Raw genomic sequence first — 23,541 nt, forward strand, 5'->3', positions numbered from 1 at the left:
CTGCCAGTCACTGTACCAACTCAGCTTCCTATGTATACTGCAAGACTGCATAGGAGCCGTTTATACGGTTCAGCATTTCACTCACTTAGCCATCCTAGAAGGATGGGTTTCATTTGCAAGCAAAGCGTGTAAGAACACTATATATATAGCTCAATAACCAATGTAGGTAATTGACCGGAGTCTCAACCAAAAGAAGGAGAAAAGATTGGGAATCTGCAATACACTCCCCATTGTAAGTGTCTTGTTTCTAGCCGAAGTTTAAATGAAGAACTTCTATTCTTAGAATCTGAATAGGGAAAGAACTTCCTGGAATGAATAAGAATCTGAATGGTTTGAATAATTCTAGTTTAACAGATTGTTTTCCCCACCCTCCACCCATTTACAGAAGATGGCTTGTCTTAAAATAAATAAATAAAAATTCCAACATGTTTATAAAAAATGCATACCGATTTATTCTCACATGCGGAATTCCCCAAGACATAGCCTACTCGCTAACGTTCCTATTTGTATTTTAATACCTGCATTAGTCTTCATTAAATATGAAATCGCGCTTCCAAATCCTGGACATATTAGAAGAGCGGCAGCCCTCTCTCCTCCAGCGCCTACATTGTGTTAAATATTTCATAGTTTGTTAAGGGATAAAACAAGAGATCACTAAACACAGCAAAAGCCTTGACACTTCTATCGTAAATCAAAAGATGGAGGAGAAAGTTTGCACTCCTTTCACCGGCGACAAACCAAAGGAGAAGGAGAAGAGAAATTTATTGGTTTGTTTTTGTTTTATTATGTATTGTTACAGGCCACCCTGATCTCTGCTGAGTGGTAGCAAGATTCCAGGGGTCTTGGCACTTGACCAGGGTTCATGTTTCCTTTGGAAAGGCACCATGGAGACTGTGATGTCTTTATGATCTATGGCTTATTTACACATATATACAATCTGAGCCTAGATGAAGCAATTGCAGAGCACTCACTTCCTGTGAGGGGTCTTTCTTAGCAGCACAGCATTGGATTCAGAGGCATCCTAAGCCCCTGTGTCTTCTCTGCAACAGCCTGCTCCAGCCAACCAGCCCAACATAGCTGCTGCCCTCCAGGCTCCACCCACTTCCTGCTTCCCAGCAGCCCTTGCAGAAAATGACTCCTCGGTTTAAAAGGGTGCATGTCTTCCCGTTCCTCCTCCATGCCGGCATGTCTTCTGCCTGGCCAATGGCTCCCGTTATCAAACAAACCAAGACATTAAAAGCCTTTCACATCCCCCAGCAAAACTTCGCCAGGCTGGCCTCATGAGGAAGCTAGTTGGTGCTATCACAGCCCTTGCTAAATGTATGAATTTACGAGTTTGCTCAAATTCTGACCCTTCACTGGATGTAGAAATGATTGCATACGCTCCAACATTTCTCCGATGAAAACAGGGCCATCCTATTCAACAACAACAACAATTTTATTATTTATACTCTGGCCATCTGACTGGGTTGCCCCAGACACTCTGGTCAGCTTCCAATATACTATAAATAAATGAATAAAACATTTAACATTTAAAAACTACAGGACTGCCTTCAGGTGTCTTCTAAAGCTTGCATAGTTATTTATCTCCTTGGCTCCAGGGGGAGGGGGGGTGTCGCATAACTCCATACCGTACAACATTTCTCCAACGAAAATAGGGACGTCTTAAGGGAAAGCAGGACATTCTGCAATCAAATCAGAAAATGGGACAGCTTCTGTAAATCCAGGACTGTCCCTGAAAAATAGGGGCACTCTGTTATTGTGAGTTTGTGCATGTGTGTGTGCGTGCGTGTCGTCTCTTCCCTAAACTCATAACAGTATTTTCATGCTGTGAACCGCCCTATGATCTTCAAATCGAAGAATTGTATACACATTTAATAAATAAATTAAGATTAAAACTACATTCTCCACTATTGTCTCTGCTTCTAACAGCATCCTTCCACACTGGGAGTTTCCTACAAGCTTTTCCAGCCTGTTTCCAGCAAACCAGGAGAAGGCTAAAATAAGAATAACAGGTTTAGTTTCCACACCAAGAAATGATTCCTTGTCTTGCAAAGCAAATTCAGCGACAGCAGCTTTTGGGAGGCCAAGAAATAAATAAATAAAAAGGAAATCAATAGAAAGCCCACACATGAAAATAACCTTTGCTCCTTAACGTGCAAAGATTCTCAAGGCTACTTTTTTTCCACGAGCTCCCCGAGAGCATCTAACTTTTGAGGGGTGGGAGTGGGATTAGAACATATTTAAGCATTGGTGTGTGTCACTCTGTCAGTCTAACCTACCTGACAGAGGAAAACATGAGCGAATGTCCTGAGCTCCTTGGAGTAAGGATACAATATAATATTTTAAATAACTAAATATAAATATAAATGGGGCTTCTCACCATAACAAGAAAGTGACATGTAGCAAGCCTCACTCAGGCGGCAATCCTAAGCAGTTATTTGATCCCACTAAACTCAGTGGGGTTCACTTCTAAGCAAACCTACTTTTTTTTATTTAATACAGCCTCAGTCTCCATACCTCCTGGGAGTAAAGTCAGAACAACAATAAATTGGCTTCGCAGGCAGACCTGCTCTTATTCTTGGGAGACAAGCAGCCTCGGTAAAAGGGGAAAAGCAGCTCCACATCCTTTACAGCGGGATTTTAATGCTCACACACAGTAAGTTCGGGGTGCCCGTCATTTTATGGTCCACAGACACATTTGGAAATCTAAGGAACTGTTGAGGGCACCACAAAGAACTCATTTCACAGAAGAAAAACTGGCAACCTTCAAACTCCAAAGAAGGTAAGGAGAAGGTCAAGGTGAGAAGTCCTAGCAACTCTGGTATCACCTAAGGAAGGCTCATCTCCATTTTTTTAATTTACAAGGTCCTGAAACATACAGTCTTCTGCCTTGACTTGCCTGTTATTTTGATTCTACAATGTGCCCTGACCCCAAAGCAGAAAATACAATTGTACTACATAAAAGCGTTACATCTTGGTCACCATTTTGCAGGTTGATTTTTAAAAATTATTTTTATTTAACATAATATTCTTTCAGGTTACAGTCATACCTCGGTTTGCGACCGCAATCCGTTCTGGGGAGCCGGCCGCTCCCCGAATCGGTCGCTCCCCGATGCAAGCTTCTGTGCATCCGATTGTCGCGGAACCCGGATGTAAACACTTCCAGGTCCGTGGTGGTCGCAAACCGAAGCGGTCGCAAACCGAGGTGGTCGCAAACCGAGGTATGACTGTATGTTTCCAATAGAAGAAGACCACCATTGCTATCAGATACATCAGGCAGAGGGACTTAAGGAATCATAAACAACATTTACTGATGATAACCTCTAAGAAACTTGAATGATTATTTATTTATTTTTTCAAAATTGTACAGCCAGTCTTATTAGTATGAAAAATAAAATACTCATTTTTGCATATAAATAAATAAGTGTGTTTTGCTTGTGTCTTGATTGCATGAATTTGATGCACAAACTTCTCTGCAGTGGCATTTTCCAAAAGTTTACTGCATCGGAGGTCAACACACACCTTAACTCAAGCAATGGAAGCCACATTAATATGGTGCGTTAATCATATTTTCCTCAGCTATGGTATTGATCTCCTTGAGAATCTTATCCCCCTACAATAGGCATAGGCAAATTCGGCCCTCCAGATGTTTTGGGACTACAACTTCCATCATCCCTAGCCAACAGGACAAGTGGTCAGGGATGGTGGGAATTGTAGTCCCAAAACATCTGGAGGGCCAAGTTTGCCTATGCCTGCCCTAAAATCTCCCCCTACCTGCAGGTACTCCCACCACCAGTTCTATTTTTTTAGGAAAAGATGAGCCGGAGCTCACCATGAACTTCTCCCTTGTTCTCTTAGAAGGGCAACAGTGCCCACTTGAGAGGTGCTGGAGTTGAGATGAAAATAAGTCCCGCCCACCAGAGTCATATGGATAGACTATTGTTCTCATGTGTTGCAAAGGTAGAAGCTTTCAGGCCATGGTCTGAACTAGGCTGAGTTGCCATCAGTCTTGGGCCATGCACATCTTTGAGAAACCATCACCAGTACCATGGGAAGAATCATTATGAGGTTTTTTTTCCAGTCGAAAAGGATCCGACAAGCTCAACTTGCTGTTCTAAAATCTGCTGCACCTATACTGCAGGGTTAGACCAAAGGCCTATCCAAAATTCTGTACTCAGTGTGGCCAACCAGCTTCCTGTGAGAAAAGTACATAAGTAGGACCTCAGGAAAGCAGCACATTCCTGTTTGTGTTGCCCAGTGACTAGTGGTCACATGATATATGTCACCTCCAATATGGAAGGTCATATATAGCTATGACTAGAAGTCATTGAAAGCCTTATCCTTCATGTATTTGTCTAATTCTCTTTCATAGCCATCCAAGTTGGTAGCCACCTCTGGTAGTGAATTTCACAGTTCACCATAGGACTAGGTGAATACTTCCTATTTTGCTTACATAAGTGGAACACAATGACTGCTAGACAAAGAGGTGTCATAAAGCACGGCATTTTGCAGGCACTGCACAATATTTCCAATTCAAGTGCCAGTGAAGGAGATTGCAAACCTTGGTTTTTAAATTTTGGCAAGGTTCTTTTCACATTTTAGATGTGTCATGCATCTAGCTCATTGAATATTTCAACAGTGTCATGTGAATACAGTATAACCCTGAAAAATGCTTTATAACACACAAACCTGATAGATTCATTTACACATGCAATTTCAATTCGCAATGATTTATTCTGCCAAAGATGCCAACTTAGAGAAGTACGAGCTCTGAACAAAGCAGTGCTTGATTCATATCCAATGGAAAGAAAAGCTCACGACTGCGTTCTTATATAAATTTTAATCACAGTGAAATGAGGTCATTTCCCTATGTAGCAACATAAAAATAAACACTCACCACTGACTAACATAGATAAAAGATATGTCATGGAGAAACGTATTACTCTACAAAGAACGGGGTAACTCTATATGGAAACAGGCATAAAACTATGTACCTTTCACCAGACGTCTTCTCCTAGGCTGGAAACCCAAAAGATGCAGCATTTTAACAGACTGGCTAATACAATTTTATCAACAGAACATAATGCTATTTTAAAGTAAATATAATGTTTGCATTTCTATAAAAAGTTATCTTATCAATCCTAATTTTCACATACCACTATTTTGTGTCTAATGTAGCTATAAAACTTTTGTACCAATACTTTTGTGCTGCCATGATCACATTTGAAAATTATCATCCAAGAAGCTATTTGTTCCACGTCAAGAATGCAACTGACTTAAAAATATGGATGATTAGACAAGGGGTAGTCAATGTGGTGCCCTTCAGATGTTGTCCACTCCCATCAACCCAAGCAAGCACAGTCAACAATCAGCGAATGGTGGGTTGTACAGTAGCCCAACACCTAAAAAGCACCAACCAACCAACCAGATGTTTTGAACTACAACTCCCATCAACCCCAGCCATTTGGAGGGCATGTTGAATCCAACAGAAGCCCAAGGTATTTTCTAACACGATATATATTTCCCTAGAGCGATAGAACAATAAAAAATATGCACAGATATGTGCCTCTGCATGCTCACTGCCGTCCACCAGCCATTTTTTGTGGCCTGCCAGAGCCTTATTTGCATGGGTCCAAACAGGCACCCAAAACAGGAGTCTTACAAAGTGCCTACTGGCCACATGGCCTGTGAGAAGTCCTCAGAATGGTGATTTACAAGTTCTGTAAGCATGGCAGTAATGTAATTGCATGCTATTGACAGATTTTTGATTAGCTTTCTCTTTTTTATTCAAAGAAGAAATGTTCAGGAAAGGGTGTGACTAATGGAATAGCAATGGGATAAAGACACCTGTCTGAAACCCTAAATAGCATCAACATAATATTGAGCTAGATCAGGGGTCCCCCAAACTACGGCCCGCGGGCCAGATGCAGCCCAATTGGCCTCCCAATCCGGCCCGCGGCGACCCCGCCGCCGCCCGCTCTTACAGCGCAGAGCACGGCGGCGCACTTCCAGATCGGAAACAAGCGCCAAAAATCGTTTGTGCGCATGCGTATGGGCCTCTCCTGACCCAGAAGAGGTCATTTCCGGTGCACTTCCGGGTCGGTGGGAGGCCCATATGCATGCACACAAACGATACTTGGCGATTTTTCCGACCTGGAAGTGCGCCGCTGTGCTCTGCGCAGGGCACTCCCCTGCCCTCCAGCCCGCCGTGCCAAAGCTGGGTAAGTCTGGGGACCCCTGAGCTAGATGAACCAATGGGTCTGACTCAAAATGGCAGCTTACTGTTTTCTTATCAAAGAAATCCTTAAATGAAAACTTTAGCAGGCAAGGGAGGGAGGGAAATGGGACAGAAGAACAACGCCAGCAAGTGATGCCTTCTCAGCAAGACAGAACTTTGTAACTAGATAATTCAACATCACAGCTGTAACTTTTCAAAAGGACAGACAGAAAGTGAATCAACATTAGCATGCTTTACATTCAAATGACTTTCTCAGACATCTAATGAACATTTTTGGATTTTTTCTTTCTTTTTACCCTATACACAGCTATAACAAGTAAAATCAAACGAGAAGAGACAGATACATGCCCAATAATACAACCTAACCGAGAAACAACAGAACATTTCCCCTAACTACATTATTTTTCTTAGTCATTCAAGTCGTTTTTTTTAGTTTAGTTTTGCTTTTGCTGGAGTTCGTCTTTTTCTGAAAACCTCGAGTGCACCACCTCACCTGAAACAACCATGTTTATTAAAATAAAGTTTTTGTTCAGACTCTTATTGTACGTCAAGGGGGTTGCATGCTCATAGTTGCATTTCTAACAAGTTAATGAGCTGAGACAGTGAGAGTTGAAAGAATGAAAGCCACCACCAGATAAATGCAAACCAACAGTATTAATTCAACTACGCATTAATTCAACACTGTTCACCTTCAGAAACTGAGCATGTTACCTAAAATAGCCTATTTATATCTACTCCTCTACTAAATGTGATGATGCACACAGCATCACTATAAAAGTACAACCAACAGCCAGTTTTTAAAAGGCAGAGCATATAATATCAAGACCAGCTCCAGAGGGTGGCAAGGCTGGGCATTTTCCAGGACCCCCACACCAGGAAAGTACCCACTGCCCTAAGAGTACCGCCATTTTATTTGCTGAAGTTTTCCACTGATTTCCTAAGTGAATTATTGTTTTGCATATCTTGCCTCTTCCAAATTAAGAGCACCAACTCAAGCTGCTGTGCCCATGACCCCCTCCCCCTCAAAAAAGAAAAAAGATCGGGCAAGCCCTGTATGAGAAAACCAACACTTTAAATGAATTACAGCAGAAAGGGCAGAATATGTTGTACATTAAGAGGTCATTGAAAGAACAGTGGTGAATGAGACACAAAAAGAAGCTTGACAGACTTTCACAAGGAAAGTGTTCCAGAGTTGTGGCACCACCACAGAAAAGACACTGTTTCCAAGTTCACTTCCAGGACATGAAGAACTGGCACAGAGAGATAGGGCTTTGATTGATCTTCATTCCAGGGCAAGCCTATATATACAGTGGTACCTCTACTTACGAATAACTCTACTTACGAATGTTTCTACTTACGAATAGAGCTCCGGCCGCCATCTTGGATGCGGTTTAGATAGGATTTTTTCTACTTACGAATTTTTAGATAGGGTTGCTTCTACTTACGAATTTTTTCTCCCAATGCATTCCTATGGGATTTGACTTGCAAATTTTTTCTACTTACAAATGTGCGTTCGGAACGCATTAAATTCGTAAGTAGAGGTACCACTGTATATAAGACCTGAAGAAATTAAGGAGGTGGTTGTTTTTAATTATTATTCTCAATAGTAAGCATACATGCAAATTCAGAAGCCTATCTGTTTGGGAAACTCAGATAATCTCAGAAAGCAAACTGAAACCTATGGGAGTGTTCATTCCAAGTTAATTTGGTGTAGAATTAAGTCTCTCTCCAAATTGTGCACATTTAATCCCATTCATTCCCCTTCCTTCTGCATGAACTAACTTCCATGTGCAAAGTGCCTTTCTAGATATACCATAGTATGAACGCATGCATAGGAAAATGCTTCATGGAATGGTGTGTGTGTGTTGGGAAGGTAAGAATATTACGCCTTGCGCCTGTGTGCGGACACAGCACCACACTCCTGGTTCTGCATGTCCCTTCAAACAGAGCATTGCTGGCTCCGACAACAGAACCACCTCTTTAGAGTCCACAAGGAGGGGCTGATGCAGACACCTCTCCCCTTAACAGATGATCATCGCTGCGCAAACCAACAGCAATATCTACTCAGAGGGGAAGACAGAGTCTCACATACAACTGCATAAGTACAGCCTGCTACTGTGCATGAATATATATGAGCCATTGTCTGCACAGGCCACTCGGATCACTCTCCCCTCTGATCATCCCTTCGGCAGTCCACTCAAATGTATCAAAATGAAAAGACACCCTCTCCTTCATTCCCAAGGTTGAAAAGAGGAGGGTGGGTGGGTGGGAACTAAGTAGAAACTTGAACGAATGTGTGTGTGTGTAATTTCAACATAAGGGCAGAATATATAAATAAATAAACCTACCACAGACATAATGACAATATATATAGGATAACTGTCTCTCTTCCAAAATAGGATAACTGTCTCTCTTCCATCTCTGCATTTTATTGGTATATTACAATAGCCCGGATTCACACATGCTTTTGATATTGCTGCATTTAATCACACACAGCTGCAGCTTATGAGAACTCTTAGAAAACAAAAAGGGGTTTGAAAAACTCAAAGAGCAAATTCTGGCAAAACCTTTGCTATTATTTACCCCTATACCATTAGCAGTGTTTTCATCATGGGGTGGGGTGGGTGTGACAGTTGTTGTTGTTGTTGTTGTTGTTGTTGTTGTTGTTGTTGTTTAAATGGACTGTCAATTTGTGATAACTTGGAAAGAACACAGATGTGCACGAGGCTATGGACACACCTTGAACACACACCGAATTCCATTATTTAGTTATCTTCTTGCTTCCGCAATGTGTGTACCTCTTAATACAGCAGTCTAAGTGGTGTACAACGAGGTCACAAAAGATACACTCGGTTAAAATTAACTAAAACTAGAAAACCCATCTTTAAATACCTGCTGAATTTTTTTAAAAAAGTCTTCACCAAGTGCCTGAAGTTCAGCAAGGAGGGGATATGTCTGATCTCAGCCACAAACGAGCTCCACAGAACTGGGCCCACAATCCTGAACGCATGTGGGGTTTTTTAAGTGTATGTGACTGCAGTATATCAGAGTAACACCTGAAACCAGGTACATTTGCTCACCTGTCCCCTTGCCACCACTGCTGCTGCCTGTTCATCCTACTGTGTGTGTCCACATGAACATCCCTGGGACCTTCTGTATACTTGTGATGGAGAAGATCCTGATTTCTTCTATCCACTAACACCTCAAGTAGCAGGTAAGGTGAAAGAACTTCGTGGCGAGACCCTAGAGCAGGGATACAGCCAAGGTGGTGCCCATAGGGGAAGTTGCAATAGGACACCTATCATACTTGACCACTGGTCATGCTTGCTGAGTCCAACCAACATCTGGAGAGCATAAGCTGCCTTAGAGAGCTGCTACAAGTCACAGCAGACAATAAATGGGCAAATAACCTGAAAGTTCCTAGAGTTTCTGTTACTAGAGGGAAAAAAGCACCCCACATCTATTGCTTGAGATAGAAGCATCCTACCTTAGACAAAGAGACGTAAGATGCTTGGTTCTCCCAATAGGAGGCAATGTAACAGCTAGCCAGTAGCTGAAATCATCGACTAGCCACAAAAGAGAGCTCAAAACGCATTCACAGCTCTGTGTACCTCTTTTGAATGACTACTTGTATTTTCCCATGATGGACTTCAGATACCTTAGATTGGGGTTGTGTATGAACTTAAAACTCCCTTCCGGAAGTACGAGTAACACAAAGTTAGACTAGAAGACATCCTATCATTTCAAAGTTAAGGTTGTTCATTGCCTGTTACAATGAGACCCAAAGTAAACCCAAGGTGCTCTTTCTAGACAGCTGCCCTCATCTGACTTTCATGCAAATCAAGGCACATGCTTGGAATTAAAATGGCTGTTGACTTTTTCACTATGCTAGGTGTAATATGCTGCTGTGCATCAAGAAATATTAAAACTGGATATTTGCTTTAGCGAGATCTTTATCCTCTGAACTTCGAGGCCTGATTTGGCGAATGTGTACACATGCAACTTTTTTCCAGGGGGCAAAACCATTTGCGTGTTTTATAAAGCACAGCCTTATGGCAGGCATACGCATATAAAGTTTATTGGGGTTCGGAGGCGAGGGGGGCAACGCAGCTTCTCATGCACAACGACCTGAAAGAATCATCAAAACATTATTCAAACATGCCATGCCCTTGATATCAACAGAAATAATTTTAAACCAGTAAGTATGCGAAAATTATGTTGGGCAAGTCTGCATTTCTCAGTTTCTAAGGGAAACAAATTTCGTGCTTTCCTATTCTGTATCAAAAATGATGGCATTGTGCCAAGGCTGGATGTTAATCCAAAAACTTTACTACAATCAAAGGTCAATCCATTATTATCCATGTATTTTAATAAAAGGTTCCTGCTCTGGCAGCTTTGCGAGACATTGAGAGGGGTGGGAGGTGGGGAGAAGAGAGGGAGACAGAAATGCTACCATTTATCAACCCAAACAAGGGCTTAAGTGAATACCAACTTCATTCCTGGAAATGCATTTCTCTCTATTTGCACACATTTGCCTCTACTTTGGCACTATAAACTCCAGCAAGACTTTTGTTGAGCCCTGGCGTAAATCCAAGCTGCAGATGGTTTGAAATGCAGCCTGAAATCAGTGTGCGGTTGATGAAATACTCCTTACACCTGACCCCTACTTCACACCAGGCACCAACACACTAGCTGAACACTACCAGTCAGGGAAGAAGAAGAAGAAAGCTTTGTCAGGCATCTTAGTATCTGGAAGTCTCTCCTCAAGGCATTTGGTAAAGCCAGATGGCCAAAACTGGGGGAAATGCAGTAAACTGAGAAAGGAGCACTTGATTAGTTCGATGGGGGAAAAGAAAGCAGGAGGGTGGTTAGCTTTGTCGTTTTGGTTTTTAATTGTGCATGGTTGTTATTGTTTTTAAAAGTGGGAGCTCTTGCAAGTTTGCACAAGGGGGAGTTCATTTTATGTAAAACAGTGGTGCTCTTTAAAAAGGCAAGCTGTTTTGGGAAACACACCTTTTAAATTTCTCACAATTATACACACGTTTCTGGTGATTTCCCTCCTATAAACTCATAGCTACTGTAGGTGATTTAGGGATAAGCAAAAGTAGGCACACAGAGATTCTCAGCAGTGATATACAAAGCAATCTCTATCTCCCATTTGCTGCTCACATGCCTATTGGGGTTGCTTTTGAGAGTCTTAGGCTCCCGAAGAAATAAAATCTCGAAGCTGCATACATTTCATATCCACAGAGGTGTTATTGAAATAACATCTTTGCAATAAATTTGTTCCCATGGTATGATTACAACCTATACGTTTGTTTCACTGTATTGCACACAGCTTCTTTCTGAAGTTGCAGTTGTTTCATCCAAAAAGGCAACAAAATGCCATGTGACTTAAGACAACATTCAAAAATTTCCCAAAGCAAACAATAGGCTAGAACTGAAAACCCAACACAGCTGATCTGAACGTACAGGTGAGCAGGATTATACTAATGGGCAGTGTTCCTCCTTGGAACAGTATCCAGGCTTCAAATTATAAACCCGATAACCATTCACAGATAACTATGAACTGAAACACCACTGCTGATTTGGCACACTGCTGAAAATAGTTACTCCCAAGTGAAGAAAACAGAACGGATTCAACTCCAATAACTAGCTTTGATAGAATTGTTTCCGATATATAAATGTCAAATCCTTTCATCTCAAACACAAGCCAAGCCACCAAACAGAAGGGACACCTCTTTCTTCTCATTGTTATCCATGATTTGTGCTATCATAGCTAAACAATCCCTTAATTTTATTAATTATGTTAACACCACATAACCCACAGCAATAACACACACACACATATTAGCATGAGTTCCAAGCATACAATAAACCATCCTGTTTTTGTGTGATGAGCACGCATCCCTTTAAAAATATGGTTTTGCAGTCTAAGGCCATATATTCTATTTTACTATGGCAGCAAAATGTGTTTGGATGGGCTTAAATTCATAGCATGCCTGAAATAACTAGTCTGGGGATGAGGATTTGTCTACAATGCTGCTATAATTTCAATCTAAATTAGCACGGACAATTCCCCATCAGAAAGAAAAATTACATGACATTTTCATTAATGTGTGGAAAGGAGACTTTTTTTGGAAAAAACACACACATGATCTTTATATCAGATTAGGCTGAGTTTGCCCAAACCTAACATTTATATTCTAACACAAAACATTTTATTTCAGGAACTCAAATCCAACTGCATGCATTTCGTATTCTGCAGAATGTCTAGGATAGGTGACCCATCATATAACAATGGCTTAAGTGTGTAGAAAAAGGCAGACATTAATTTTGTAACAAATCCTGAAGTCAACATTTCATCTGGGCACCATATAAGCATACTTTGAAAACAACAGAGCAGTGCAACCTTATTCTTGTTTACTTGGAAGTAAGCCCCATTGTGTTCAGTGGGGCTTACACACTTGCAAGTATGTTTTATAATGGCAGCTTTCAAAGTGTGAAGATTAAATTAAAAAAACATGGAGGAAAACATCGAAGATATACTGTATTGAAAAAGGCAAGCTACATTATGAGCACTTCATGTGTTACACATTAATATCTTGCAGCTCTATGTAATTTCTAATAACTGCACTGCCACTAACCTATTTATTGATTTTTCAAATGGGAGTTCATATCGGTGCACATTCTGATTATATCATTTTGTTGAGTTCCCTCAATATTAATAGTGATATTCCTGGTATGGATGAAGTAATTTGGCAATATATTATTATCTATTTCTGTGATAATGATCACTTTTACAGTTATTTGGTTACCAAAATATTAGTCTGACAGAAATGACTGCTCTGGTTTATTTAAAGTCCCATAATCTGATGAATAGCTTCAAGGAAAAGATAGCCAGACATTGCCTGTCTGCACTGCTTTAAAATCTTTAGTAAGATACCGCAGAAACATGTATGTGTATTAATTGTATTGTATATCCATTCTACAGGATCTTCTGTGCTCCTTCTTCATGTACATTTGTTTGGCTTGTGTTTGCGTGCGCGCATGAGCACACAAACACATGTGTGTAGCTACTAACACACATGAAGTAAAAGAAAACTTAACGCTCTGCGTTCAGATTTTCTCACTAGAACCCTGAATAGCTTGTAACAATGTCTATATTTATTAATGTGCCCACCTAATTCAACAGCAATAAAGACGAAAAAAGCATGTTTTTAAAAATAATATTCATTTACATGCTCTATTGTTAATACACATTTTAATACCTTTTTTTAAAAGTGCAAAATGCTTTGAAAGAATATTAGCATCCTCAAGGTATACCTTAAGAGACCCCTTTAAAAAAAATTGTCCCTGTACAAATAAATGGCTGTTACTGTTTTTGACTCATCCACAAGGTTAGGTTTTCCCCAAAGCGTATTTTGCAAAGTAGAAACAAGGAGTTCCAGAACAGCAAGAGTGGCGTCATTTAAACTACATCAGTAAAAGGCATGGAATGCCTCATCAAGTATTTGAAGCTATTGTTCTCTCAACAACAACAACAACAAAATCCCTACAAATTGTTCCCTGTCCTTCGCTTGCCAGGTTTTGAGGAATGCCATGTGTCTCATCCCCATTCCTCCGAACAGTTAAAACTATAGACAATATAGCAGTCAAGCTAGCTACAGGCTTCTGCTGAAGCAGCAGCAACAGTAGCAGCAATATATACCAAATCATCACAGAGGTAAAATGCAATTTGAATCGACCTTGAGAAGGAGGAGGAAAAGTGACAACAATTGTTCAAAAAGGGCTTGATGTGGCACAAAGATGCCCCAACTACTGCAGTATACCAAATTAGTGGTACCCAGGTTAGAAACGAAAAAGGGTCTCATCACACATCCTTGTGAGTGTCAGATACCTAACTAAACGCTTGTTGCTCATGACTGGCCAATTCATATCCTGAGAGGTCAAACGATGAATCCACACTGAAAAGTGATTCCAGAAGTGGTAAAAGTGAACATAGCAACAGAAAACCGTGATGATCTTGCCACACCCAGAACCAAAAGCACTGAATGCTCAGTCACCCCCCCCCCCGCAAAAGCACTGCACCCCATGTGTTTCAACTGGCTCGTCAAACGTATTACAAGTTTGTATTCTCCCGGAAAAGCGTTCAAATATGTTAATCAGCAATTCTGAGGTCAAACTTTGAGGTAGTAATTTTTCAAAAGATGGCATGAAAATGACTCATGTTTGCGAACATGTGTGAGAGACATAGCCGTATTTTGGAAAGTTCACTAATAATATAGGTTACCGGGAATAGAACTATGCAGCAGCAATAGAAAAAATATTTACAATGCACTATTTAATTCATTTTGTGGTGGGGTGCACTTCAGTCTTACTAGCAGATAAAGGCCGGACTTGCTATTTGATGCGCACACACACACAAACACACACACACACACGTAAAACGCAAATTGAGAAAGACACCTCAACCAGGGTTCCTGCTTTCTTTTTATAAGCAGAGAGCACTTATTTGCAAACCTTTCAAATACAACACAGTGCATGCTCATCCTATTATCAATGTTTAATAGAACCTCGGACCTGCAAGCACAAAAACTCCCAAGGATTTTATTAGGTCATCTCTTTGCCCTCCCTTAACCCCGGCCGGGCTTTCACATGTGTGTCAAATTAAAAGTTGGGAGTGCCCAGAATGCCTCTCCTAACAGCAAAAAAAAAAGCTTTTACCACTCCAAACGCACACAAGCTCAGATCACCTTCCAAAGTCCCCTTAACCCACCAGGCGCAGGGCTGACACTACCCAGAGTCCAGACAGTTCCTGCCGCGTAATGAGGGTGCTACCTGGGTACTGCTGGTTCATTTTAATTAAAATAATGTCTACACACACATACACACGTACACCCCTTCGTTCCCACCCACAAGCACAAATAAAAAGATCTTGACTAAACAGAACCCCCCCCTTTTGTGCTTTTACTACATGGCAGATTGTTAAATCCATTCTGACCTTGCTAGTTCCATTGATTGTCATTGTTACTATTATTAATAATAATATTTTCTCTCCTTTGGCTGTATTTGTTGGGCGTTAGTTCTACTCCTTCATGATTCAAAGAGAGGAAGGAAGGAAGGAAGGAAGGAAGGAAGGAAGGAAGGAAGGAAGGAAGGAAGGAAGGAAGGAAGGAAGGAAGCAAGCAAGCATGCCTGTAATTTACGCCAATCAACTATCCATCATCTACTAAGTGCCTAATGGTATCATATCGACACACTACTGGAGAGCCCCAGGAAGTCCTGCTCCCAGTACACCTACCTTGGTTTGGAGATAATGAGGGTAATAGTAAGTGTACTGAGGGTACATTGGTTGCTGTTCCAAGCGTTTGCCCATGTAGCTGGAATCTTTATCTCCGATGCAGGGAAACTCGTTGACAAGACTGTAGTGCCTCGGGCCTTTCTTCCTCTTAAACCCCACTATTCCTGACAGTACTGGTGACTGGTGAGAGGCGCTTTTTTTTTTGTCCAGACTTCCTTGCCTTCTAAACCGCTCGCTAGTTCCAAACACAGCAAGAAGCACACAAAAAAGAAGGAAAAAAAGGTTTTGTGTTTTTTAAAAAAAAATGAAGAAGAAAAAATTGCAGAAGGAAGAATTTATAGCTAGGGAGATATAAATATATTGTTGCGCTCTTCTTTCCACCCCTCCTCCCTACACAGCAGGGTTTTCCTCCCTCCCACCCGCTTTGGCTTTAAGTAATGTCAATTGCCAAGTGTCTGGAAAAGGTGCGCGGGGGGTGCGGGTGTGCAGGAGGAGGAGGAGGGGGGGATTCCGGCTGGAGAAATCAGGAAGACCGGGTTAAAAACTCAGGATCTCTGCAGATCAGCGTCCTCGCAGATCGTTCTCCCTCCACCTTTTTCTTCCCTTCTTTTTTTTTCCTCCCCAAAAAGGGGGCGGGGAAAGGTTTTTTTGTTGTTTGTTGGGGGTGGGGGGAAAGGGGGAAGGAAAAGAAAAAAAGAAAAAAGAAAAGAAAAAGCGCCTTGGCTTGCGAGAGCCTAGTTGCTGCTGCCTCCCTTGCGGAGCGGCATGGTGTTTAAGGTCTCGTCTTGCCTTTCATTCAAACCCCCCACCCCTCCTTCCTTCCTTCCTTCCAGCCGGTGGGTGGAACTCCACGGCCAGCCTCTCCCCCGAGAAGCAGGCGCAGTCTAGAAGGCTGCAGTATTTCCTCCAAGAAGGCTCGCTCCAGCCCCTGCTGCAAGCAAAGCCCCGCTTCCCTCTGCTGGCTATCGCAGAGAGCAGAGCTCTTTTACAGCAACGCTGCTGCTAAAACCGAGGGAAAGGAGGAGGAGGAGGAAGAAAGGAGGGGAGCGGGGGGGGGGGACGACGACTTAGAGATCGCATTTCCCAGCCTTCTCCCCCGTTTGCAGGCTCTTCTCAAAGTTGCCGGTGAAAACAGCAGCAGCAGCAGCACGGTAGCTGCCGTTTCAGAAGCAAAGTCAAGCCAGGGAAAGAAGAAAGAAAGGGGAAAAAAGCCTGCCTGTCTCTTTAAATAAAATAAAAATGAAATAGAAAAATTCCTTCCACTAGCACCTTAGAGACCAACTAAGTTTATCATTGGTATGAGCTTTCGTGTGCATGCACACTTCCTTCAGATGCCAACTTGCCGCTGCCGCTACCCTTTCTCCTCCAAGGCACTGGTGGAGCGCCTCAAGACGGGTTTTGCTTGTATTTTGAAAGCTGGCGAGAGGGTCCCCCTAAAGAGGACCTTTGCAGCACCTCCAAGAAAAGGGGCTGCGGGATTTGTAATTATTATTAGTAGTATTATCAAACACCCCCCCCCCCAAAAAAAAACAGCACACTAAAGCACAACACGCATCAGAAAAGTCCCTCCAAAAGAGGCGAAGGAATGGGAAGCAGGCATTCGGGGTTGAAAACGGCTCCTGGAGAGATGCTTTGTGTGTTTCTTGTGTGTTTCTTTTCGGAGGTTCAAAATTTTAAAAAGCAATCAGTACTACTTTGGGTGAACTTTTAGAGATCTATACTATATCCACTGCAGCCAGGCTTAGCCAAATAGTGAGCCATATACCTCAGATGTGGATTGCTGGGAGTAGCCTTTGGGTTACTGACTCAGGATGTTGCTGGCTTGTGAAATTTAAGAGTCTGATCCTACTTCTGCTTCATTGACTATGCAAAAGCCTTTGACTGTGTCGACCACAGCAAACTATGGCAAGTTCTTAAAGAAATGGGAGTGCCTGATCACCTCATCTGTCTCCTGAGAAATCTCTATGTGGGACAAGAAGCTACAGTTAGAACTGGATATGGAACAACTGATTGGTTCAAAATTGGGAAAGGAGTACGACAAGGTTGTATATTGTCTCCCTGCTTATTTAACTTATATGCAGAATTCATCATGCGAAAGGCTGGACTAGATGAATCCCAAGCCGGAATTAAGATTGCCGGAAGAAATATCAACAACCTCAGATATGCAGATGACACAACCTTGATGGCAGAAAGTGAGGAGGAATTAAAGAACCTTTTAATGAGGGTGAAAGAGGAGAGCGCAAAATATGGTCTGAAGCTCAACATAAAAAAAACCAAGATCATGGCCACTGGTCCCATCACCTCCTGGCAAATAGAAGGGGAAGAAATGGAGGCAGTGAGAGATTTTACTTTCTTGGGCTCCTTGATCACTGCAGATGGTGACAGCAGTGAAATTAAAAGACGCCTGCTTCTTGGGAGAAAAGCAATGACAAACCTAGACAGCATCTTAAAAAGCAGAGACATCACCTTGCCGACAAAGGTCCGTATAGTTAAAGCTATGGTTTTCCCAGTAGTGATGTATGGAAGTGAGAGCTGAACCATAAAGAAGGCTGATCGCCAAAGAATTGATGCTTTTGAATTATGGTGCTGGAGGAGACTCTTGAGAGTCCCATGGACTGCAAGAAGATCAAACCTATCCATTCTTAAGGAAATCAGCCCTGAGTGCTCCCTGGAAGGACAGATCGTGAAGCTGAGGCCCTTACAGGGTCCCGGCCGCGGGATCACATTCATCCAGTGCTTTACCAGCTGCACTGGCTCCTGGTGGAGTACAGGATCATGTTTAAGGTGCTGGTTTTGACCTTTAAAGCCCTATGCGACTTGGGACCCTCGTACCTACGGGACCGCCTCTCCTGGTATGCCCCGCGGAGGACCTTAAGGTCCACAAATAATAATATTCTGGAGATCCCGAGTCATAAGATGGCTAGCTTGGCCTCTACTAGAGCCAGGGCCTTTTCAGTACTGGCCCCAACCTGGTGGAACGCTCTTTCCCAGGAGTCCAGGGCCCTGCGGGATTTGTCATCTTTCCGCAGGGCCTGCAAGACAGAGCTGTTCCGCCTGGCCTTTGGGTTAGACTCAGCCTGACCCCTGTGTTTTTTCTCCATCATGGCTTGGATTTATGGCCTACTTGAAATGAGGCTGCACTTTAAATTTTAATACTGTATTTTAATCTGTATTTTAATTGTTTTTATGTTTTATTGTGGTTCTGTTGGTGTCAGCCGCCCTGAGCCCGGTTTTTGACTGGGGAGGGCGGGGTATAAATAAAAATTTATTATTATTATTATTAATAATAATAATAATAATAATACTTTGGCCACCTCATGAGAAGAGAAGAATCCTTGGAAAAGACCCTGATTTTGGGAAAGATTGAGGGCACTAGGAGAAGGGGACGACAGAGGACAAGATGGTTGGACAGTGTTTTCTCGAAGCTACGAACATGAGTTTGACCAAACTGCGGGAGGCAGTGCAAGACAGGAGTGCCTGGCGTGCTATGGTCCATGGGGTCACGAAGAGTCGGACACGACTAAACGACTAAACAACAACAACAAAGCCCCACTAAACTCAATCCCAGCAAGTGGATCCCAACCTTAGAAGGAATCTGCATCCAGGTGGTCTGTTTACTGAGCATTCATCCAGATTTCTTTGCACAAAGTTTGCAGGGAAGTTAGACAACTCCAGTTGTTTCTGGAGGATTTCATTCTGGTTTGTGTGCAGGGAAGATATATGATGTTGCACCAAGTAATTGTTACCCCACACTTTCCAGTGCATCTTCTTCTGACCTTCCTTATCGCAACATGTCCAGTTTTGCAGGATATTTTTTCTATCAAACCTGCTGGGTATGATTCACCCAGTGTCTTCATGGGAGACTCTGGCAGGAAAACATGCTCTGCCATATTGAATTCAGCAAGATTTACGTATGAGTAGGCATGTATCGAACAACACTGTGTTTGAGGTAGATCAAGTTCAGTGCTAGCTACTTCCAAGGAAGCATGGAAATGGCTGCACTCCTGTAAACCAATAAGGTAATTCTATATTATATTACACTGGATTGGATCCAGCTAGTCCCATTTAAATCCTGTTGACAAACTTAAGACACACTGATTTCATCACTAACTTATATCCTTAGAATGGAATTGAAGCATCTGACTTAGTCTGCATTGAGCCTGATATATGGTCAACCCTCCAACATACATTGGGAACCTGGGCAGAAATATGATGAAGCAATCCTAAACACAATTGCTAGATTGTAAATCCCACTGCAATCAGTTGGACTTATGCCTGAATAGCCATGAATGGAATGGGGCTGTTGGGTTCTTAATTTATTCCTCGCACATCTCTATTTATCAGAGCTAATTCTCAACCCTCCATCATTCCCTGCTATTGTGCAAGAGAGTATGAACTGCAGCTACACAGCTAAAAGGACATGATTGGGTACATACTTAATAAAAGAAAGCCCTACACTTTGGAGAACCCCGCTGTAGTGAAGGCAAAACTTGCTCTCCATTCCTGATAGTTTGTGCACAGTCTCACTGGCTGTGGGGTGTATATGAGAATTGTATCTCCATGCACAGTGATGCACTATACCCAATACGGGTGGCACTGTGGTCTAAACCACTGAGCCTCTTGGCCGTGCTGATCAGAAGATTGGCGGTTCGAATCTCCATGACGGGGTGAGCTCTGTCTCAGCTACTGCCAACCTAGCAGTTCGAAAGCAAGCCAGTGCAAGTAGATAAATAGGTACTGCTGCAGTGGGAAGGTAAACAGCATTTCTGTGTGCTCTGGTTTGCGTCACGATGTCCCGTTGCACCAGAAGCAGTTTAGTCATGCTGGCCACACGACCCAGAAAGCTGTCTGTGGACAACGCTGGCTCCCTCGGCCTGAAAGCGAGATGAGCACCGCAACCCCATAGTCGCCTTTGAATGGACTTAACCGTCCAGGAGTCCTTTACCTTTTACCTTTACCTATACCCAACCCTTCGGATGCTGTCAACAGCAAACACTTCCACTAATCCCACACAAACCAGTATGGTATTGAAACTGACTAGTGTAGATGCAGGAAGCTTCTTGTCTACTCAATTTCACCACTGAGCCTAGGGCTTGCTGATCAGAAGGTCGGCGGTTCGAATCCCTGTGACGGGGTGAGCTCCTGTTGCTTGGTCCCAGCTCCTGCCAACCTAGCAGTTCGAAAGCACGTCAAAATGCAAGTAGATAAATAGGAACCGCTACAGCGGGAAGGTAAACGGCGTTTCCATGTGCTGGTCTGGTTTGCCAGAAGCGGCTTTGTCATGCTGGCCACATGACCTGGAAGCTATACGCCGGCTCCCTCGGCCAATAATGCGAGATGAGCGCGCAACCCCAGAGTCGGTCACGACTGGACCTAATGGTCAGGGGTCCCTTTACCTTTACCTTATACCCAACCCTTCGGATGCTGTCAACAGCAAACACTTCCACTAATCCCACACAAACCAGTATGGTATTGAAACTGACTAGTGTAGATGCAGGAAGCTTCTTGTCTACTCAATTTCACTCTGGAAGGAATGTTTGAAAATATTAACCCATCCTTCAATATCATGCTTTATTATTATTATTATTATTATTATTATTATTATTATTATTCCCCAAATACTTATAAAACCGAGTCAGACATCACAGCATGAGAGGAAAGAGGAGACGCTATATTACTTATCATAAGCACTATCCAGTAGGTGCCACACTAAACAGTTAATAAAACAAATTATACATATTAGAGCTGGAAAAAAACTGCAAATGAGTTTTACCAGGAACAATGTACAACAACAAAATAAGAATGTGTGCAGTGGGCAACAATATTTTTTACCAATGCCACATCTCAAGTCAATGGAAATATCTATTGTCTGTACACAGACTCCTTTACACTGCCACTCTATTCATAGATCTATCTTCAGCTTTGCTGACCGAGATTTGTATATAAAAATAAAATAAAACAGCACTGCAGCAGTGGTTTCTTTTGTTTTTATTTAAAGCATGCGTAATACCCCAGTTGGACTGTTGTCAGCCGCTATATTATCAAGCAAATTGTTTAAGGGAAGGGGAAGGGGATTTTTTTTTATTTTTTAGGGGACACTTGTCAAGGCTGGATAGGGCTAAAATTAGACACGCCAGCTGTGTTTTGGTTTGTGGGCACATGCCTGCACGTGATATGGGCAAGCAAACATCATACTCTGCATCACATTGCCAGTCTGCTGTTACTGTAGTAAGCTAACCAAATGTAAAAAGGAAAAGTTTTGTTGAAGTATCATGTAATTTAATACACTAAAATATGATATGATATGATAATCTAAATTATCAATATACAATAAATAACATTGATTAAACTGATAATATAAAAATATGGCGCCTGTATTTCTAATGAATGCTCTGATGACTACTGGTGATCTGTGGATTTAAAATTGATGGCACTAGAACATAGGTAGGGAACTAAGGCCCAGGGGCTGGATCCGGCCCAATCGCCTTCTAAATCCGGCCCACGGACGATCTGGGAATCAGCGTGTTTTTACATGAGTAGAATGTGTCCTTTTATTTACAAATTCATCTCTGGGTTATTTGTGGGGCATAGGAGTTCATTCTTTTTTCTTTTTTTCAAAATCTAGTCTAGCCCCCCCACAAGGTCTGAGGGACAGTGGGCCAGCCCCCTGCTGAAAAAGTTTGCTGACCCATGCACTAGAATACACTGGTTAACAAATATCTAAATCCTCTATACAAAATATTTTTAAAAATCCTTCCAGCAGCACCTTAGAGACCAACTACGTTTGTCATTGGTATGAGCTTTTGTGAAGAATACTGAAGAAGTGTGCATGCACACAAAAGCTCATACCAATGACAAACTTAGTTGGTCTCTAAGGTGCTGCTGGAAGGGGGGTGGGATTATTTTGTTTCGACTACGTCAGACCAACATGGCTACCTACCTGATTTAACTAAATCCTCTATAGTAATAGTGAATGCTTCTCCCAAGTACCATACTTTATGTAACCGAAATGGCACCATCTACACACAATAGCTAAGTTTCCGTGGGCTAGCAAACTATCCGGGGGGGGGGGGAATACCCTACACAGCAACGTTTTGTTACAGGTCCAACTTGTTTAGCTACAGTAATCTTTTCAGGTTTGACTGAGCTTTAGTATCACTTCGTCTCCCTCTTAAAATTACAGCCTGCCATGTTTGGTGAGTTTGTTGTCAGGTGATTGTTTGCCATTATTTACTTTGAAAAGTAATCTTTAGGACACTGTTTAACTAGTTAAAGCCTCATTGGATGAACAGCGTTCCTCGCTGCAAAACGTTAAGGAATACTCTCTGTTTCCAAAACTTACAGCTGTGAGAAAATGCTGGAAAATGTGACACAAGTGTGCCATAAAGTTTTGGAAACTTAAGGCTAATAAAAAAGAAACCAAAATGTATTTATTCCAAGACTTGGGATCAAAGTATACTAAAGCAAGCAGAGGACTATTCAAGGCAGCAGGTTTCAAGTCATTTGTGTTATGGTGCCTTGGAGAAGATTCTTTGTACAGCAGATGGCTGGTTAGTAGTCCCAGGATGATCTCCTGATGCTTCATGAATGGAATCTAAGTGACAAGAGATGTGCTCTTGGTAGCTGGGAATCCATCTTTCATCTAACACAGGGGCAGGGAACCCGTAGACTTCCATATGTTTTTGGACTCCAATCAGCCCCTGCCAGCCTGGCCAATTGGTCACAGATAGTGGGAGTTGTAGCCCAACAACTTCTAGATCTAGCAGAAGGAGGCACTAAAAGGGTTTGGCAGCGAGAAATACAAAATACTTTGGGGTGCAAGGACTCTATCCGAGCTGCTAGTGCAGGATTGGCATCTACGCTTCTCTAATACAGAAATATTTATTTGGTTCCACTACACTTTGCATGTGTATTTGTAAATAAATATTGCAAAGACGTTGCAAGCTTCCAGGGCACTCTCATGCAAAGAACACATAATTCTGCCTGTTATTCCTGA

General features: G+C 42.2%; 1 protein-coding gene across 5 annotated transcripts in view; it reads right to left on the reverse strand.

Annotated features, from left to right (window-relative positions):
* Positions 1-23,541, reverse strand: part of RBMS3 (RNA binding motif single stranded interacting protein 3) — a 755,586-nt gene that overhangs the window by 473,937 nt on the left and 258,108 nt on the right. The window contains exon 1 of one of the 5 annotated variants that reach the window (XM_088653928.1): positions 15,546-17,872. The exons of the other annotated variants lie outside the window; for them this stretch is intronic. Within the exon in view, the coding sequence (XP_088510054.1) occupies positions 15,546-15,620 (75 nt within the window). The 5' untranslated portion in view covers positions 15,621-17,872. Of the gene's footprint in view, positions 1-15,545; positions 17,873-23,541 lie in introns of those variants that run through there. 5 annotated transcript variants of the gene reach the window in all.

The sequence above is a fragment of the Zootoca vivipara genome, chromosome 11 (genome assembly GCF_965207765.1).
Source record: "Zootoca vivipara chromosome 11, rZooViv2.hap1.1, whole genome shotgun sequence".
In the NCBI taxonomy this organism is placed as follows: domain Eukaryota; kingdom Metazoa; phylum Chordata; class Lepidosauria; order Squamata; family Lacertidae; genus Zootoca; species Zootoca vivipara.